The 22203-nt window shown below is 35.5% G+C and overlaps 1 protein-coding gene across 3 annotated transcripts in view; it reads right to left on the reverse strand.

Moving 5' to 3' along the window:
- The window catches only part of EPHA3 (EPH receptor A3), a 323744-nt gene that overhangs the window by 88708 nt on the left and 212833 nt on the right, over positions 1-22203 (reverse strand). For all 3 annotated transcript variants that reach the window (XM_037526637.2, XM_054700691.1, XM_054700690.1), the window contains exons 7-8: positions 19777-19932; positions 18756-19091 (exon numbers count right to left, since the gene is read on the reverse strand). In XM_037526637.2, coding sequence (XP_037382534.2) covers positions 18756-19091; positions 19777-19932 — 492 coding nt within the window. The remainder of the gene's footprint in view (positions 1-18755; positions 19092-19776; positions 19933-22203) is intronic.

Below are 22203 nucleotides of genomic sequence, written 5' to 3' on the forward strand. Positions count from 1 at the left end.
GATAAGAAATTCCAGGCTAGTGATTCATTGCAAAAGTCCACGTAAAAGATGATGATAACCAAAAGTTAGCAACAGTGAAGACTGAAGGAGTATCAAAGAAAGAGCCTGTGCTTGGTGGAATCATAGCTGACCACATATCCATTTGACAGAGGTTTATTTAACAACCACTATATTTCAAACAAGAAAAATAAATCAACAATGCATCAATGAACAAAAGTGGATAAAAGTTCCCTGCCCTCATAAAGCTTATATTTCTTGAGCAGAACTGAGAGGTGACATAAAGGGCATAAGATTTAATAAATGACACTTGCAGATGATTATTTGCTAGCTAGAGTCTGAGCTTTGATTCCAAAACTGACTTTTTTTTTCCTATGCTCAGTAGTGATCTGTTGCTATTCCCAAGATTTTACAGTGGCATCTGTTAATAATTATATATGTACACACACATTATATATATATAATATTATATATTAGATTATATATTATATGTACATGTACATATATATATATACACACACACACATTTGTACCACTCCTTTTCTCTTCAGCTCACATGCCTTCCAAATATATAACTCATATTTAATTTTTTCCCCAATATCAGAATTTACTTGTAAGCTGCTTACTTTGTATGACCAATTAGGATGAAGGTCATATATACTGTCTTGTTTTCATCAATTCTACAATGCTCTATACTATCTTATTACCTATTCATCCTCTTTCTTGATGTTGAACAAGAGCTTCATCATCTTTTTCACACTTGCTTAAATTATTTTTGTGTTTGAGTTAAAGAAAGATCCCCCCTCTACTCTACTCTAAGTCACACCTGGTTGAATCACAAATTCTACTTTTAATCTAAGAAAGTCATCATCTTTCTTTCCTTCAGTTTCATTAAGAATTTTACTATCTCTCATTTGAGTTATTGTTAGTTGGTTCACTTCCCTTCCTTGTAAATTCATTTATTACCCAAAATCCAACCCACAGGTATATCATGCTTCTCTGATTGGTTCAGGATTACTCAAGAACAAATTTGGGGGGACATCAAGTACAAATGGGTGATAACATTAGATAACATTCTATTTAAATCTATTAAAATGTACATAAAATCTAGAAAAAAAGTGTTGTTTTTGTGGCCAAAATATTAGCATATATGAATCTGGTTTTTAATGGAAACTTGGCCATCTTCTATTTCTACTTGATCAACTGCATGGACTCAGGCCAGGCAGTTCATTTAAGCTCAAGATGAGCGGAGATATCAAATGTGAGAGGACAGCAGACTTTCTGCATGCACACCATCTTGCAACTGGGAACAAGTTTCTTCCAAATAGCTTCTAAGCACTTACTGACCAGATTCAACTACAGAATGTTTGAAATGTGCACGTGCCACACTATTTTCAGAGACTTTGAATCTATAGGTTTGGCTTGAAAATGGTACATATTGCTGTGTTAAAAAACTTTTTAAATAATTTTAAGGCAATTTCACTTTAAAATCACTGGACTGATGGTTTTCAACAACAGCACTACTAAAGATGAAAAACAGGTCCTCTGAATGGTGCTCATGCAGGGACAACAATGGAAGTCCTTCTCAGGTAAATAAAAAAGAGAGAGGGAGAGGGGATGGAAAGAGAGATAAGGCAGTTTGGATTTATAGAAATCCTCTTATATAGAACTCCAGGAAGAAAACAGGAACCAGAATAATATCTCTTAATTTGAATTAAAAATATAACCTGTGTCGGTGAAAAAATTTTCTTTTAACTGTGAATGAACACAAAACTTCATCTGACATAATTGTAATTCTTGCCGTGTTGGTGATTCTACGTTGCAAGACAAGAGCTGATGACTTGAGCCGTCGCTGCCATTCTTCCCGTATTGTGTACATCCTGCCATCTGTCAATCTGGTGCTTTTCACAGACACTCAATCACACATGTTAACCACTTTCCCCCTTGACCCATCTCCCAACACCCTCCTCCAACATACACATATGTACACTCTTTACGCAATGTTCAAGGATTGCAAAAAGTGTCTCTCTGCTCCACATTCTGCATTGATCATTACAGTGGTCATATGAAACTTACTGATTGTAGACTTGGAGACTAAAATAACCAGGCTGTGTGCAGGTGACTACAGCAGGATGAGAGGCCCAATAAAGAAATACAGACAAAAAAAGCAGCTGCCTGGCACCAACTGCAGTACAAAGGCAGCTGCTTTAGCTACATGGAGGTGAAGCAAAGATCACTCCTACGCAGCAGTTGTTACTCCAGCTCTTACTACCCAAGCTAGTCTCCACAACCCGGATGGTTATTTGAAGAACAAAAGGAAAAGTAACTTTCTCCCTGAGTCATGGACACAGAAAATGAATTTCCTTCTTTTAGATGGTTCATTCTCAAGACATCAGACATGCACAACTCAAAAGATATGAACACATACTTGATGAAAAGCATCTAGTTCCACTTCAAAAAATTGATAAGAAACATTACACTTATTTTGAAAGGAACAGGGTCCTCTTACATAGCTATTCTTAAAGTTTCATATCAATATGTTTTAAATACACGAGTCTTTAGTTCCTTTGATTACAATCGACTATAAAAGGAAGAAGGAGAGATCCTAACTCTTTCATACTTTCACTTATATTTAAGATATAATATTTACTCTGGGAGTAAAATACACATAAATTCTAGCTTTGCCCACTGTACTAGCAGAGGTCATTATTCTATAATAGATTCAGTTACCTCCTATTGAAAGAAGCAACAAAGAGAGTCTTATTAAACCGCTGTCAGAGAGTCCCTACACTGCTGTTTCTGTGAAACTCAAGTTATTATCACCTCTCCAAGGTGAGAGAAGAGCAGTGAATGGGCAGAGAGGAGAGTGATACAAGTCTATGGAGGTGAGTCCTCAGCAAATGCTCATCTTGGCTCCAGAAATCCTTAGAAGGGGAATTTCATTAAGTAAAAGCAACCTTTTTCTATTCCCTAGACTAAACTGTGAAACATTTTGAAAAGCATAAAATCCTTATTTATGGCAGGAATGTTTGAAATTCAAAAGATAAATGCCAATCGGAATGCAAGCATGTTCTAGGTATCTAATATGTAATGGGACACAGCTGTAACAACAGCCACTGAACCAGGGGCCTCTCTATATCATGTCATTAGTTGACTTGTTATAAGCCGATCTTCTAGTCCTTTTTCATAAGGGCCACTGGGGTAAAAAATAAATATATCATGTACTGAACATCTGTGGTTTTGTCACAAAGCACCACTGATATCAAGTTTCAAGCTTATATCTTAGGCTAAAAATTACACCCTTTTAAAAGCAGGTCTTAAAATGTATAGATTAGGAACTCATAGGTCTTTATTTCCGGAGGCCAAAGGACACAGGAAGACCTGGATTGTTCCTTGGACAACAATAATGGCATAGCTACACAATATTCTTTTGGTTTGTAAGCCCTATGTGTCCTTACTCTACCTAATATCTGAAGTGAGTATTTTATATGTGAGATGTTACCTGAGGAAAGAAATGCCAAGTGCCAAACCTATTGACTTAGTAAATCATTAAAATCATGAGTCAGCATTTCAGAACACACAATTATTAGTGGCAATTCCTGCTTGAACCTACCTTTTCTTCAGTTGAATAAACCTATCTCATCATATAAGAGATAATTTCTTTCAACCTGATTTTTAGAGAAGACAAGGTAGGTTAAAAGAAAAATCCAGAGAGGAGGCCTTTTTAATCCAGACAAGAGGTAGGACATGATGGGATGAGAGTGGTAGCATGGTTGTGGTAACAAGTGGTCAGATAAAGTCTGTCAATGTTTGGAAAAAAAATAAATAAATAAAAGCACATTTTAGAGGAAGTTCTGAAGGAGTAGGTGTAAGGTGTGAGAGAAAGAGAAGGGCTAAGGGTGACTCCTATACCTTTGAGTATTTTGCTTAAAGAGTTCAAAAGGAGTTAGTGATTTTTGGAAAGATCTTAGGTAGTATATGGACTAGCATTTCTTATCTAATTAGTCTTAAATATTTAGTGATATTAGCTTTCCATTTATAGGAATAAATCCCTCTTTTGTAATACAATTTAGGGCAAAAAAATGAGGATTGATTTAAGTATATTGTTAAGTTATAAGAGTTGATGAAAGCAAGTTTTTTGAAATCAGTGCATCATTTACTGAAAATTGGAAAATGTTATAGTATCAGAAAGATTTGGGTTTGAATTCTCCTTAGTGACCTATGTTACAAAAATAAGACTAGTTAAGTAACCTCTTGAAAGCAATTCATCTTCAAAAAATAAGGGTAAGAATGCTCATACTACCGGGTTATTTTAAGACTTAAATGATACCTATAAAATATGCAATACAGTCTTTGGCAAATACCTGGTATTCTGCATTTTGTTGTTATTTTAAATAATAAATATTCTCAGTTCACATCCATCAACATATTCTTTTAGCATTACAAGAACCCAAAGGATAAGCTCAAATATATATAAGTATCCGGGGCTCACAAATTCTTTAAAGATTTATTTACTTACTTATGCAAGCACTGGGTACAGTCAGATGCATGGGAAGGTGAGAGAATTCATCAGAGCCAGAGCAGGAAGCAGAATAGGCAGACTGGCGAAATACACTGCTGAGGGGAGCAGCGGGTGGCAGGAGAGGTCTGCGCACCACGTGGGATCCTTGCTGGTGGCCGGGGATCAAATTGGCGCTGTTGAGGCTGCGGGCAGCTTTGCAGCCCAGCACTCAACCGCTGCGCCACCGTGGAGGCCCTCACCAGTTCTTTAAATAAGAGATAGCTTCTTATAATAAAGTTCATAATTTGTATATATATGTATATTTTTCTTAAACCCACACTTATGTTTTCACTTACTTTAAATTGTATTAATTTTTATTGAGGTAACATTGGTTTATAACACTGTACATGACTTAGGGGTGTAAGTTCAGATGCACTGCATTCCCACCATTAAAGCACCAGTATTCCTCCACCATAGTCCAGTTAGCCACCCCCCACTTACTCCCCGCACACAGTCTCCCCTTTGGATCATCTCAATTCTGTGGTCACATTTCTAGGGGTTTGCTTTTTTTGGTTCAGCTTTGTCTGTTCCTTTGGTTGGTTGCTTTATATTCCACATATGAGTAAAATCATCCAAAGGAATCAAGTATATATGATGAACAAAGGAAATTCCCTTCAACAAATAGTAGTGGGAAAGCTGGAGAGCCACATGCAAAAGAATGAAACAAGTCCACTATCTCATCCCATACACCAACAGTAACTCAAGCCAGGTTAAAGACTTAGATGTAAAAGCTGAAACCATGAAATAGAAGAAAAAATAGGCAAAAAAAACTTGATGGCATTAACTTCACAGATGTATTTCGGGTTTAGAGTACGATAGGAAAGAAAAAAGGGAAAAACAAATGACACTACATCAATCTAAATATATCATTTTTAAAGTTCATATTCTAAAAATTAGAGCCAAGTTGTTGTCCAGCATTGCATGTAAACTGCACATAAATCTTAAAATCTCCTTAAGTACTCCCCAAGAAGACAAATGCTTATCTCCCAACATGAAGTTCAGCCTGGATAAAGAATTCTGGATTATTCTTCTCTATCTAATTTCTCGGATAGATTTCTCATTTTGAAATTCATTTAATTTTTTTTTTTACTTTTAACAGAGTAGTAAATATCTGCTAACTTTCACAAATAGGTAATATTTGTAAATAAGGATATTCTAAACAAGCTGACAGCATAGTAAAACTTGGTAAGTTATTATATCATCAGTGCTAATTTATGGCCAAATATATTCTGGACAATTACAATTCTTGCTTACAAGAATTATAAACATTTCTAAAATTTTAATTTTTTAATCTATCTGATATGAAGAGTTACTGTCACAATTTTACAATCAATTTTTTTTTTATTTTTGGACATTCTGGTTTTACATACTTTTTTTGCAATTTAATTGGCATAAGAATTGTATTACTGAGGTATACAATGTTTTGTTTGATACTTTATTTTCTATGTTGTCTGTTTGGCAGTTGTCTATAAATTTGTTTATTTAACTGAATAGAGTTCTTCTTTCCATACTAATAACAGGACTTAATTGGTTAATAGGTGGATAAATGGACAGATCAATAAATAAAACTAATGTGGAGAGTTTCACCAGACTGCTGTAAATATTTGTTCTCATCCCATTATTATTAAGTTCACACATTTTAACTGAGTACTTTATGCAAACCAGACATGTTCAATTGAGAGGCCATTAAGTTACACATGTAACCATCATTTAATTTGTACATAATTTAAAGCAGTTAATTTCTTTTCCTTTTTCCTCTTAGTGAAAGTCTTGGAATTGTATGTTTTTTATTACCACATCACAAAAAGGTGGTTTTAAAATCTTTTCCTTAGTAATTAAAACAAAAGATAATATTATACATAATTTGGCATTTTCTGTGAATTCAAGATAAATCTGCTTCAATGGGTGGCTTCCCTGGGTTGCTAATGCTTGTTGAAGTCTCTTGGCAGCTGGCCTTGCCTGCCTTTTCATGGCCAAACCAATCAATTTCATGCTGGTTTCTTAAAGCCTTTACGATCTACTACAATGAGAGCTCCTTTAAGATACTAGCCACATCTTAATCATTATTTCTTCCTAAGTGCTTCCAGCACAGTACCTGGCTCATACTCAGTGCTCAATGTTTAGGGAACAGGAAAAAAAACAATTAGTGATGTGTGCCATTTATTGCCCAAGAAAACCAGGAGTTACAAGTTATTTTTTATTCAAGGGTACATTTTTTGTTAAATGTTTCCAATGTTCATAAGATAGTTATTACCAAGTATTGATCACTTATAAGTAGCAAGCATTATAAATGTTTATATAGGAACTTGCTCTTGTCTTCACCATATCTCAAAGTAGACACAATCTTTATTGAATGGGTATGATATTTAAGAGTAAAACTTATTCAAGTTAAATAATTTGGTAGAAAAGAGCTTTTCTTCTTACATATCTATTAGATTTGTTATGCTTTTTAGAAGCTCATATTCTTTTTAAGATATGCATGCACACACAAATAAACATATGAACACAACAAATATACACACATAAATAAGTAGTTGTACAACCTCTTTCTTAAGTTGTTTTATATTGGTAGTTTAATAAGGACTTTTTATTCTATCTGAAATAATAAGAATTTATGAAAATAGCTTATAGTTGAAAATCTCAAACAAGACTGATCAATTTTTTAAATTTTAATTAAAAGTATTTCTCCATCCAAGATTCACTTTCTTTTATTTTTTCAGAATAGATATGTAAGCTAAAAACAAATTATTCAATCATATCAATTCAAATCAAGAAAGAATTATGTTATGTTAGTAAACTCAGTAGTTTATTGGGGTTAATGATATAGTAGGCAATATATTTCAGATGTCAACTATGAAAAACCTATTTGAAAGCTTTTTAATAGAAAGAAAATTAAACAACCTTTCCTCAATGAAATAGAAATAGAGAATTTTTAAATTGGAATGTTGGAAATCTAAATGCACTACTGTAACATGTACTCTTTCTTTGAGAATATATGTACAATCATCCCCCATCAATTACCAAAAACATGGTCCTTGTTTTAACTCTTTATCAAGAAGGATGTCAGGATATTCTTTTGTTATTTGATTTCTTCCAATCTCTGTCCATTTTTTCTTTCTATTCTTTTATAGGGAGAGATTAAAATTTATTTATTTTTAAAAATTATTTATTTTTATATCATTTTTCATTTTTAAACAATATTTGCTTCCCTCCCCCCAGGTGTAGTCCCCATAGAATTTCTTTCACCAATGCACCCGTGCACCATCACCTCAGTCTCCTATGCTCCTTCCTCCCTCCCCCTCTGATTCTTCTCCCTCCTCTACCCCTGCAGGATATCTGGTTTATAATTATCTGTCTTTGGTTTATTGTATTTTGCATAGTTATTAGACTATCTGTAATTATTCTTACAAATCCTGCATGGCTCTGGATCTTAGCCCAAGTCAGAGAAAGATAGACCAATATATTCAACTGCCATTTAGATCTTCCCATGGGCACCTTGACATTGCCACACAGTCAATATATCTATTTATGTATCTATTCAGGTATCTATATATGTATATATCTGCACACACGTGTGTAATGAACAAATTAAATACGACATATTGAGATGTACACATCATCATATGAATTATAATTTTGAAAAAAATTCAAGGACCAAATAAACTACATCAATGTAAGCTGGACCTTACATACATTGCTTTAATATTTTTTAATTAAAAAAAAAAAGCAGTGTCCATTTGCTCTAGATAGATCAATATCAGTAATATTATATTGGAGACAGGACATAATAATTTATTTAAATACTTCCAAAGTCATGTATTATTTTTGTAGTCCTTGTAACTTATTTTATTTAGTTTTCATAATAACCTGTGTATAGTAATCATTATTCTATTCACTTCAAAAAAGGATGCCAAGACTCCGGTAATTTTAGTCCAATAACTAGCTTAAGTTCATTTAAAAACAAAATTAGGGGAATGAATGCATAATAAAACATACAAATAAAATATATGTAGTTTTCTCAGTTAAAGTAGTAACACCTGACAAAAGGACATTGACTCTGCTCCATACTACCTTTGCTTCAAATACTCATTTTTTTATCAAACTTGTTAAAATTTTAAGTAAACATTAGACTATTATCTACAAGTGTATAATACATTTTGCATTACAGATATATAATTAGAAAGAAATCTAAAAACCGACTACCTAGTTTATAAAAAAAAAATAACTATGAGAAGTTATAGATTCCCTTGACCCAAAGCAACGAGTGTGAATATAGAGGAGTAGCCAAGTCTTCCAACACACATCCCAGAACACTTAATTCTGTGTCATATAGCCCTGCCCCATTACAGCAATGTCTCGGGGGGGGGGGGGGAAGGTAAACATAAGCATATTTTTTTCTGTTGGTTTGTTATAATTATTTTTTTCTCTTGTTGGAATGAAAATAAAAACCAGGCTATTTCTAAATAACAAATTGAGGAGATAAATGCTTCTAAATTAACATTGATTAAAAGTATGCACAATCTTTCTAAGTTATAGAAGTTTAGAGATTTTGATGCTGGTTTTGGCAATTAAGATTTGGATAAATAACTTCCATAAAAACAATTCAGATTTCTAGTTCTTATCAGCATTGTTCAAATTATGAAAAATTTTGATTAAAAAATCATATGATCTGTGTTCCAAGCACTCAAGATTTTTCAATACTAGGACAAACATTTTTATATATTTCATTTTTTTATTCTCATTTTTAACTTGCATAAAGCTTCTCTTTCCTGATGCAGAGGAAAAAGAATATCTTAATAGCACAGAGCAGGAACTTTGGAGTTGTATGGTTGTGGACAAGACATTTAACTATTTAGAGTTGTATAAATTGCCCTAAGGATATTGGAGATAATCATGTCATACACTACAGTGCAGTATTAATCATAGTAAGAGGAGTTAAGGTTAGGAATCACTGCTGATGAAACAAGGATGAAAATGTGTTTCCTATTTCTTGACCTTGACATTCTTTGAGTTGGTAGGAATGCTATAGAAATTCAGGGTTCCTGCTTTTTGAGGTGTCTTACCTTGTATTCCTTTTAATTCACATTCTTATTGCAACAATTTTATGGCAGATGGCAGTAAAGTCCTGTGAAGAAGGGTTGCCTTTTTCAGTGTGGACAATGGTGGTATTGATAGGATAATAGAGTCAGAATATTGGGCTATATCATAGTTATTAACAATGAAATAATACTTTAGAAATACTGAAATAAAATTAAGAGCTTACTATAAAATAATCTGATCCATGGTAGTAAGATTCTGGCTTCTAAACACCGAACATCCTTTCCATCTAAATATTTGCATTAATTCCATTTCCATTCCAGTCATTTGCACTTACTGCAATTATTCCCTAAGGACTTTCTATATTTAACTTAATTCTGTAGTGGGAGTGCACACTTATAGGATATCTAATTTGTTTGAAATCAAAAATGCTTTGCAGAGGAAAGAAAGAATAAGACTTTTTTTTTTTGTTTTGTGAAATGACTGTATTTTTTTAATAATCTACAAACTTTTGTGAACACCGCCATTTCTTTCTTTTGCTGGTTGCTGATCTTCCTATTTTTGTGAACACCCTTTGGGGGAAGCCAACAGTAAAAGAGTGACCATAATCCTCCAGGTACACATCTGCTCCACTAATTATGCATCAGACTGTATAAAGCATCAGAAAGGAAGATGAGTATTCAATTTAGTCCTGGCGGCCCTTAAACTATGTTTATTTGCTGTTTCTCCAAATTGTTGGGGCTTTAAGTTCCTATAGAGGTTCTGAATAACTGTCAGAACAATCTATGACTCTGCTTTTCTTCAGTTTATTGCTCATGCTGCAGATACGTAATAAGCTTCCATACCAGGGTGTGATGGCTGAAAGGCATCATTAATGTGTTAAATGATGTGGAATGTGTCAGGCACATTGTGACACATTGCTGCAGTGATAGCCCCAGATGCATAGATATCTGCCTCTATTTCAAATCAAAGTGATTTGAAATTCACTCTCACGCAAGAAAATTAAACATAATATATAATCATCACTTCTAAATTTTGGTCCTAGTTTTGACTTCATTTGTATACTGAAAGAAAGAAAAGTTCAGGACTTCAGTTCTTAGGGCTTATTATTTATACCAGTGAAATAAGAAGGGGAGGATTCATAAGTACTTTACTGGAATCTTATCTCCACTATTGTGTAGTTTAATTTCATTATGTTTAACTTTCTCATTAACAACACTGATGCTATAAAATGCCTTCCCTCATGTTCTGAAAAAGTGCATGTATATTCTTTTGATGTCCAGATTACTACCATAATATATAATTACCTGGTGACATACTTTTCTATAGGGATCATACTAATAAGTGTCTGAAGTTTCATAGCAGACTTGGCTACTCACCTTTTCAACCTTTATTTTGAAACATTAGCTTCTTCAGAAATGCTAAAGTCTTAATAGCTGATACTGAGATAAGGCATTCATCTGTTATAATACTATATATGTATTTCTTAATAAATAAATGTATTTCAAAGAACAATGTGGAGAATAGAGGCTATATTTCAGAGTTAGGAAAATAGAAAATTTAGAAATATCTGATGTCCAATGCACAAACTTAGCTAAAGGTCCCTAGTAGATTAGCATACTGTAGGGTAAAGTAAAAGATATCAGGCTTTTCTGCCCTCCTGCCATCAGGATAGATGAGGGAACCCTGTGATCCTGAATGCATGCCTGATGGCGGGCACCTGAAGTGGGTACACCTGCGCTAAGACTGTGCTTTTAAGGGCGGCGTCACAGGGACGCCAGAAGCCGAGAAAGCAGCAGCTGAAAGAGAAGCCGGGAAAGCAGCGCAGAAGCTGAGAGAGAGAGAGAGCGCTGGAGAGCCCAGATAGAGTGTATCTGGTAAACCCCAATAAAAGCATGCAAAAGCCACTGAGGACTGTGACTCCTCCTTCACCTGGTCTGCTGGATCATAGAAAACCTGCTTGGTGCCCTGTTCCTGCCCTTACACATACATTTTAAAGAAAATGTTCTGTTTATTTATGTTTATTTTGATATTTATTTTGTTGTCTACTAATAAAAGTTATTACTTCAATTTGTGAAATAACAGCCACAAAAGTATAGGAAAAAAGCTCCTGAAAGTCTTGTATGGTAATTAATTGATAAGTGTACTTAAGGATTCCCCCAAAATATCGATCGATAACATCATACTAGTTAAAAATTTCTGAGCTCTAGTTTCAAAATAATATAAAACAAAATTAAACAGGAAAAAATATGGTTGGATTTTCAGTTTACTCCCTTCATGTCATGGATAGCAAATTTATCACCAGAAGGAAAGAAGAGATTTGTCTTTGATAATCAAATTAAGTGGATAACATTCTGTCTAATGTTGAAGACAGGAACATTTTGTCTCTAAGATATTATTTTCCTTGCATAAACTAACCCTCCCTCCATAGGAAATCTAAGTAAATCTAAGCTGAGTTCTCTATTTTAAATAATATTATTTACTGGTCATTTTTGAATGTGGAAGATAATGTCAAATTCCTTGAGTAACATTGTAGGGTAAGTTAAAAAGTATCAGGCTTTTCTGCCCTCCCGCCATTAGGATGGATGACGGAAACCTGCAGTCCTGAATGCATGCCTGATGGTGGGCACCTGGAGTAGGGTGTGGGCAAAGGTAGATGGGATTCACCTGGGCTAAGACCAGGCTTTTTAGGGCAGCGTCCCGGGGATGTCAGCAGGAGCAGAGAAGCTGAGAGAGAAGCAGGGCCATGAGAAGAGCAGAGAGAACGTGAGAGGAGGAGAAGGCTGGAGAGCCCGGAGTGATGACTTGCTGGGGGCTGGGAGACCTGCCAGCTTTCCGGCCCCCCAGTACCCCTGCCTGCCTTGTGAATCTCAATAAAAGCCTAAAAAGCTACTAAGGGCTCCAGGACTCTTCCTTTACCTGGTCTGCTGGATCAGAAAACCTGCACTGTGGCCATGCCTGCCCTTATAAACAGCAAGCATCTGAAAAGGCTTATAAACATTTGTTCCCTTTCTATTCATATTTTCTATCTGATTTAATTTACAGAAAATTATTAATTTGTTATTATGTATATACACTATATTATAGATAGAAACTGAAGTTAATCAGGATATCAATTTGTTTTGTCAAAGCATCATTACTGTAATAGTCAACAAAAGTTGGCTAATATATGTAGATACGATTATAGAGTGAAACAACATTCATGTTTTAATTTTGATAGATGCATTGAAGGTAAATAAGAGATTTCACTGTTTCTAAGAAATTCACACTAAAATATTTCAGAATGGAAAATAGGTGCAATGTACTGTCAAGTGGTTCAGAATATAATATTTATTTTGAGGAGATAGGGAGAAAATAATAAAGCAAATGTAATAAAATGTTAACTTTTAAGGAATCTGGGAAATGGCATATGCAAAGATTTGAATACTTTGAATCATCTTAGGTTCATCCTCCACATTCTCACATGTTAGTGATTGCTTCAAAGTATTAAAATCTGGGAAAGTAGGGAAAATGGTAATGTCAATAGCAGAGAGAAAATAATTAAAGGAGGTGGTTCGAGGGAGAATGTAGTTCAATTTTCAAATGATGGGAATTTTCACTAGGTAATCATTCATTATCAAAACCAATGTGCTGGAAGGCATTGTTCTAAGTTGAGAAAAACAAATGTGAACTCCAGACAAGGTCCATGTGCTCATGAAATTTACATTCTTCTTAACAATGACATTAGTTTAACAAGACAAATAGAAAATTTTTACTAGTTCTCAGGAGGTGACTTGCTAAGAGTGAGGGCAGATGCTACACTATAGTATGAATGAGTGTATGAAGGGAAAAGTAAAGATTACTCTATAAAAAATCATCATAGATAGAAAATAGGATGAATCTTGAAGAGTCAAGCAATTTGTGATATGCACACACCTCTGTGTGTGTATATTGATGTTGCTATTGCTGAATTGCTACTTAATTATCTGTGTCATCCTCTAAAATGAAGGAAAAAATATAAAACATACAAGACAAAAAAAAGAGCTAGGAAAGTGTTAAAGATGTAAGTGGGAAGATTTGCTTGAGGACATTGATTTAAAAGACTAATCGATGAGAGTTAGTGAATTCAGAGGGAGGGGAATTAGACTGAGATAAGAAGGCAAATAGCATTTCTTTCTTATATGTTATGGTCTTAGTGAGTTAAGAGGCATGAAAGAAAGAAAAATAGAACTTTTGTTTGTGTCTTCTACTCTCAATACTCAACTCACAATATACTTAATTGCTGGCCTCCAAAATATTGGGATTTTTTTCAATTAAAGGTGGTTCTAATACCAAGTACCCGGGTACAGCATTGGATCCTACAGGTTAAGGACTCAATTGCACAAGACTCCGCCCCACCCCCCAGATAATAGTCCCAAGTCCAGTCACCTGTGCTTCTGCCCACAAGCTATCAGTGGGAGCTCCCATGACTCCCTCCTCGGGTTCAGTTAATTTGCTAGAGGAACCCACAGAACTCAGAAAAGCATTTTACTTACTAGATTACTGGTACGTCACAAAAGAATGCAACTCAGGAACAGCCAGATGGAGGAGACACCTCAGTCAAGATAGGGGCAAGGGGCCCAGAGCATCTTTGCCCTCCCAGAGATGTCACCTACCCACACCAGCCCAGAAGCTCTCTGACCCATGTCCTTGTGGCTTTGAAGGCAGCTTTGTTACTCAGGTAAGAGTAATGAAATCATTGGCAATGGGTGTGTTCAGGCTGTTTCCCCTTCCTGAAAGTGGGGAGTGGTGGTGGTGGGGATGGGGTAATTAAAGTTTCCACCACTGAAATTTTGTTAAAGACTTCTTTTGCTTATTTATGCATACAAGAGCTGGGTTGTAGACCAGAGGTGTGGGAGGGGAGCAGCGGGTAAGACAGGAGAGGTCTACTGTGCCATGTGGGTTAGCTCCCTGGCCAGGGATCAAACTTGGGCTGCTGTGGCTGCCTATGGCTTCATAGGCTGAGAATGAACCCCTTGCACCACCAGGGAGGCCCCATACCTTCTAATTTTAAGGATTATTCCCTGGCAACCAGTCCCAGTGGCTTTCCAAAAGCCACCTCATTAACATAACTCAGGTGTCTTGACAGGGGCTGATAAAAAACACCTTTATTGCTTTTATCATTAAGGACATTCCAAGGGTTTTAGGAACTTTGTGCCAGGTATGGGAGACCAAGATCAAATACATATTTCTTAATATAAATCATAATATCACAGCAGGAAGTTCACCAGTGGAGAATGAGGGAGTAAAGGATGAGATTAGGTCTGGGGAAGGAGGGAGATGATAAGATCTGTTGCAGAATGCCCCTAAGCAACCTGTGATAAATGACTGAGAAGCCATGACCAAGTTTATTGCGGATGTTATAGGTTATTGTAGATTTTCCCAGAATGCCCCTTTCTGTCTTTGAGGCAGCATTTTTTTTTTTTTAAATAGCTGTGTGGCATGAAGCACAGGATGGCAGGAAAGTGTGAAGAGAGAAGTTGAAAGAAGAGTTCGAGTTAGGAGACACAGTGGATATTTGATCTCTTAATGAAAAATTGGAAGAACATCTCAGATCTCAGTCTCCTGAGCTATAAAATGGAGAGTGGGTTGGTTCTTGAAACAAAAGCCTCTGAATTCTGTATTAGTGGTCCACGTTCTATTCTGAAATCATTATATGCTACAGAATGGTGGGGAGTAGGGGAGGATTATATGATGGAGGTGAAGGATAATCAGGAATATTCCTATAGTGAAAGGTTGTTTCTGGAACTGGAAAGTAAACTTACTCATTCTAGGAAAAGAACAAAAGTAGCAACTTAACACTCCAGTGTAACTTTACAGGTCTTTGTTTGCAATCAGCAGTTCTTTCTTTATACATTTGACTGATGGATTTACAGATAGAATCTTTATGTCGACACCATGCTTTTTATCTCACTGGCACACTTTGTGAAAAATATTGAGAGCTAAGAGCTAACACTGGAATTTACAACATAATCCTCTACAATTTAGAAGGTGCCTTATCATGTGGTCATCACATGGCTTTTACAATGTAATCAAGGGAAAAATCAACAAACTCAATCTCACAGGCTAAATTAAAAGGGACACATTCACGTTTCCGCTTTTTATCCACGTCAAAGATAGAGAAACTAGAAGGAATTTAAACACCATGGCATCATATCTGTCACAGCCCTATCTTTCCAGTGGTAGGGAGCTCATTTTTCAAGGCTACCAGTCCATTAACCTTCACAAGAACGAAAATAAAGCAAAAACAAAGAAACACTCCCTGGAGATATGGCATCGCTTCTAATCTTGCTTATAAATCTTATCCTGGGAATTTGAAGATGAAACAAAGACCTCTACCTCCCCAGGCACACAAAATGATACAGCAGCCAAAAATAAATATATGAAATGCCTTGTGGTGCATACTGTAGACAAATTTGTGATTTCTTTAAAAAATGAGCGTGGGGTTAGGGAGAGTAACTGATAGCAATCCCTGTTGAATCTCTGTCCTACTCTGTGATTTGTAACTGGGAGGGCCAAGGCATCAACCCCATTTATTTTTTAATGTCTTGGCCTGCTCTTGGTTGCCACTTTACCTAGATTCATTCACTGTATATGTCTGGAACTATTAGTTTCTAGATAAATGCATTGTCAGAAAGTCAGAGGCCATGATAAGATAGGAAATAAGGAGCTCTTGCTTGTTTTTATACGTTTTTGTTTAACTTAGGAGATAATTAAAACACAGATTGATGTTCCTATTTTAAACAAGGTAGTGAATCAATGTGAATTATAGGATTTGGGAGAACCCCTTGCCACATAAATAAAATTTCTTCACATCCCTGTGTTCATTGAATATGAGAAACCATAATCATACGATACATAGCAAAAACATTGCCCTTTTTTTTCCCTCTCACAGAAGACAGTTACATAAACCTAAGCCACATATTTTTATATATTATTAATTATAAAGCTTCAATAACATTTACTGGAGCAAAGCAAAAGCATGTACTAGTTGATCTGAGATTTAACTTCAAGTGGGAGAAATTACTGATTCAGGAACAAGATTAAAAATGATTCCCTGCATTTTATTAGAAGTCATGTTTTTCCCACTATGAGACAATATAAACATATTAGAGTTTCATCAGTGTCAATGACCAGAAGCAAAGTGAGGACAAAAGAAAGATATGGAATCAGAAAGAGACATATTTGAGCATGGAGTCAGCCAGAGGTTGTTTTCAAAATATCTATCAACTAGCATGGCTATCTATCAACTAGCAAGGGGGGGGGGGGCTGGACCCCTCAGGAGGCAGGACTCCCCTCACAAGGCTAGAGAGACACCTCTGCCAGGAGTTACCCTTTAGCTATTGAATTCTGGGGGCAGTTGGGAGGGGAGCCTGAGATACTGGGTTTCAGGGCTACTAAGGATACTTGAGGATTAACCGGCACAGATGTAATTCTACGCTCATCAGCTGAAGTAGTTTGAGTTGCTTCTAACTAACCACTACAGAAGTGGTACAAATTTTAAACAACCAGCAGTCAGACTGGTGCTAGTTTATCAAATATTAGACTGGAGATAAAATAATTGTGCACCCTCGGTAGTTTAACCTACCTTTCTAAACTAGAGTTTAGAGTTAGAGCTCTAGTGGTGAGGTTTTGGCTAGTTATTTGGCTGCTCTATGATCTCTTCCAGCTGCTAGGAGAATTTAGGCAGCTTTTCATTCTTTTTCCCCGTGGCGTCCAGCACATATTCCTGTAACCTCAGAGCACAGGGCAAGTCACCAGGGAGCAGAGGCAGTTCCACAATGTGAGCCAAATACAGATAAGAAGTGGAGTTTACATTCTATCCTGACTTCCAGCTCAGGATCGAGCCACCTGGGAGCAGACAGGAGAAGGAATAGTTTCTAGTTGAAGCTTTCTCCAGCTGGTACCTGTTTTTTCCTTTCCCCTTTTGCTTCCAATATTTGTTTCTGAATACATAATATAATGGTATCGCTAAATTGAACTGCTTGGAATGAATCCCCAGTCATGATACCTTGTAGTAACAATTAAACACAATAAATATCTATCAGCCGAATTTTGCATAAAATTTGTTGATAACCAAAGAAAACTGTTCCTCATTCAGCAATTTTCAATATTGCATAATTAATTGTCTTACTTCAAAGGGGCTTTATTGGTGTGTCTCCATACACTCTGTACATTTGACAGACTCACATGTACTATAGTTTTGAATACCATAATTTTGAATACCACACTATTTAAAAAATAACTATAGTAACAAATATCGCAAGAATGTTCAGAGAACTAGAAAACACACAGAAGATTTAAAGAGTGTCTGAAAGAACAAGATCTACTAAATGTAAAGAAAAGAGAAATGTTGTGATGTAAGATAAAGAAAGGTGAGATGCTTGTTCATTTTATTTTTCCATTCCATATTAAAGGTCTTTGCTTAAAACCTGCCAAGGCAACATTATTATTTTTTTTTAATTTTGCAGCATTATTTTTTAATTGGGAAATGATTGTCATTAGAAAATACAGTTGGCAAAATCACCTAACAATTTATACCAGAGAACTTTTAGATCAGTGATTTAGAGCTTTTCTTCAACAAGACCTCTTTTCACTACTGTTTTCCACAAATTCCATAATTTTCATTTTAACATAAATTGTAATTATTAAAAGTTGCTTTATTTTCCTATCTTGAATTAATCAGGGACCTATAATATTCTGATTTTATGAGCAACATAAAAATAATTAAAAACATGTCAAAAGATCAAATATAACTGCAAATAAGGTAAAGCAAACTTATTTTTTAATATCCACTAACCTTTTTAAAGGTAAGATTCAGTGTGTCTATTAAATTCTTTGAAACATGAAAACTGTTTCAAGAAGCCTCACAAGCCCTAGCTCCAGAGCCCCAAATAATAGATTCCAAACTGAGAAACAATGCATTAAAGTAATTCAAAATCACCTAACAAATATAATTAACTCTCACTTGAAGAATTAAATTCAGTTATTTAATGAACCACAACTGTCTAAAATTGATAGCCAAGAAAGTTCTGGGAATCTTTCAGATCTTTTCTTATTTCCCATCTTTTTCCTGCTCTCTCTCAGAACCATTGCTTGGTTAGAAGATGACAGAGGAAGGAAGCATCTGGCATGTACTCACCAGCCTGGTTGGTGGTGATGCTGACTGCAGCAAACTGTCTCGGTGGCGAGCTCAGCTCTGACACCCCATTATTGGCATCAATCTCAAAGGTGTAGTTAGTGTGTGCCAGGAGGTCTGTCACTGTCACCGTGGTGTTGGTGAGTCCAAACTGTCGAGGGAGGAAGCGGACATTTGGGCTGCATGGCTCACACTGTCTGACATTCCACCCACACTTTTTACATATGATGTTGAAGGTAACATCTTTCCGGCCTCCTGTGTCCAGGGGCCAGCTCCAGTCCAGGATAACGGAGGTCTCGTTTATATTAGAGATAACATTTCTTGGTGCAGATGGAGGTCCTGCAAAGTAGTTCAACAAAGATTAATGAGCTTCACTTCTGTTTTCTACTACAAGGGAAATAGATAATTTATAATGGAACCGAAAGAGGTAAATAACCATCTTGTCTTTATAATCTACTTTTAATCTGTCCTTAGAGGATTCTTGAGATTACAGACACATGGACTCAAGAGCACTGTCTTCCCCAAGCGATGCCTGGGGGAATTTTGACTCAAGGTTGAAGATGCATTCACAAAGTCCAGCAAAGGAATTTACCACTAAATTCAATGCCCTTGTGAATAGTTATGAAAACTTCAGTATTAGTTTTATAAATTTTATTCCTTTTTCCCTATGACCTATGACCAAAATATAACAAGAGGGAATAGAAATGTAAAAACACAAATCCCAGGCCTATAACCTCCCTAGCCTGTCAAATGTAATGCAGGATCTAAAGAAGATACAGAAAATTTTCTTTCTTTCTGAGGGTTCTGTTGCAGGAAGTGCTTTAAAAACAAACTCATTGTGTATGATAGATGTTGCATTTGTGGTGAGCCAAGCATGAAGAGTGAAGCAGAAAAAGCTTTCAATTTGCACATGGATAACAGAAGGCCATGGGCCAAATGCTTACAAAAAACACAAGAGCACAAGAAAAAAAAAAACAAAAACAAAAACAAACATGGAGGCATGGGTTGCAGCAGAACTACTCACGGGTACAAGCCATGGATGGAGGGTCTTTGTCTGCTCGGAAGTAATTATTCTCACACCTGCAGTTCACTGAACCATCTTCATGAGTAGAACTGTGAGGTGGGCACTTGGCACACTTCATATTACCATCCGAAGCTTTGTAGAAACCTGGTCGACAAGCTACAAACAAAATGGCTCTTTGAAAATTCTGTCTGATAATTTTGAAAACACCTAAGACAATTTTCAGCAGGTGAGGGCATGCACTCATTATGAATTAAAATCCATTTTTCCTCTGAGAATTTACAGAAGCAAATGTGACTCAGGGTAGATTTTCTACATACACTTTTGAATTTGTACCAAATGTTAGGGCAAAAAAAGAAACCCACAAGATTTAGGTTATTTTGGCCTGAAAGTGTGATGAAATTTCTAGCTCGTGTTTTCACAGCTTTACTTGGCGTTGGAATATTTTTGGAGAAAATGAAGCAAAGCCATGTCATCATGTAGCCAGTGGCTTTCTAAACTCAATGCCGAAGTGCACTCTCGACTCTGCAGTGAGCACATCACATAAACTCGCTGGGTTCTCATTGGAGTCTGTGTGTTTAATTACATCCTCGCAAATCATAAGCAAAGGATGGGAGAAATCATGACTGTCTACACCTTATTATTGACTCATGCTCCTCATAAGCTATGAAATATTTCTCTCTTGATATCATCATCCCTAACTTCAATAGCAAACACCTCAAATAAAGATTTCAATAAATGTCTTTGTCTATACATGTAAGTAACAGAGAGGGAAGTACAACTTCTATTTAAACTGATAGACTTGTAAATTGCTACTAGATTAAAACTTTGTAAATAACTGTTATTTTCTTTTTGTTCATATATCTAAAAAAACCTTGTTTTTGTAAGGTCAAGAACTTGGTTATCAAACACTGATTTTAGTTGCCCATTTTTTAGCCACTATCTATTTTTGGCTTTTAAAGAAATATGCCCCCATTCTATTATTTTAATTGAATCTTATATAAAATTCAATATGTTGAAATATTTTATTTTATCCATTCTTCTAGGTACTTTGAGAAATCAAACTATAGAGAAAATCCTGACAAGAGGTCTCTTGACATTTCTCTGAGGAAGAAATCCGGGGTCAAAATTTTTAATTTCCTTTAGATCCGCTTTGGAAGTCAGTAATTTCTTAAATCTCTGAATTTTAATCTCAATGCTACATTGAGAATTTATGACTTAAAGCACTTACATTTAGAATAGGCCATATAGATTATCTTTATCATTGAATTCCAAAATGTTCTTATATCAACCTCATTGCAAACAGGTTATTTGCTTTCAAACAAAACCTATGTGGAAAATCTTAACTTTTATAATTATGAAATCCATTCTGAACATTAAAAAATCATATCCACAATAGCATATCTTGCTACTCAATGTTTCTTAGGAAATACACTGCCAAACAAATTAACTAAAAAAAAAGATAGTAATCCTTAATCTCTGCTTTCTAGTTCCTACTAAGAATGGCTCTCTCTGGCCACTTTGCATAAATCAAACAACTTTTGGTTTGCATAAATCAAACAACTCTTTGCACATTGAGAACCAGGCAAATAAATTGTAATGCCCTAAGCAAACATGGATTAAGATTATAAACTTTAGAACATTGTCCTTAAGTACTGGTTAGAAACTTCCACTCATATCTCGTGTCATGTTGCCTCAGAGGGAAATGATATAAAGTATAAACAAACTATGCACTTAACTTCTGGTTTCAATTTAGCTCATCATTGAGTGCCTTAAATTTGCAAGAGGGCATTCGTGAGTCTTTAGAAGATTAAGTCCAGGACTCCAATGTACTTTGTTATTTTGTTTGCTTGTAAGTCTATCTGTGTGTTTTTATATGAGGCTTTTATGGTTTTTACAATAGTTAGCACAAAGATATTTGCTAGCCAATCACTTTTTGTGACTTCTATGGGTGGCTATGTTATGCAATGCTTTAAAAAAAAGAAAAGGCAAAACAGTCATATAATCACTTCTTAGCTACTGCACTATCACACAGGATTTCTGATAGTACCTTGAAAGTAACTATAGTTAATAAACCTAGAAGTTAAGAATGTCACTCAGACTAGTAACTAGGTTTTATCTAATTTTACTAAAAAATAACCTTGGAAATGATTATATAAGCAATAGGAAGACACATATACATAGTAAGTATTTGCCAAACATTGACTCTGATTAACCTTTTTGTTAGCCTTGAAGATATAAATGTCCTCATTTGACCATCCCATGAATCCTTTCAATTGGAAACGGGACACGAACATTTAACACAGACCACATGAGCAAGTACTCCAGTTTAATTGAGCAATTGGAGGAGATTCAACAGAAGGAATCCCATTTGAGAAAGATCATAAAAGGATAGTAGAAACCAACTTATGAGAAGCATAATTAAATATA

The sequence above is a fragment of the Talpa occidentalis genome, unplaced genomic scaffold (assembly GCF_014898055.3).
Source record: "Talpa occidentalis isolate TD23 unplaced genomic scaffold, MPIMG_talOcc4v2.1 talOcc4.4, whole genome shotgun sequence".
NCBI lineage: Eukaryota > Metazoa > Chordata > Mammalia > Eulipotyphla > Talpidae > Talpa > Talpa occidentalis.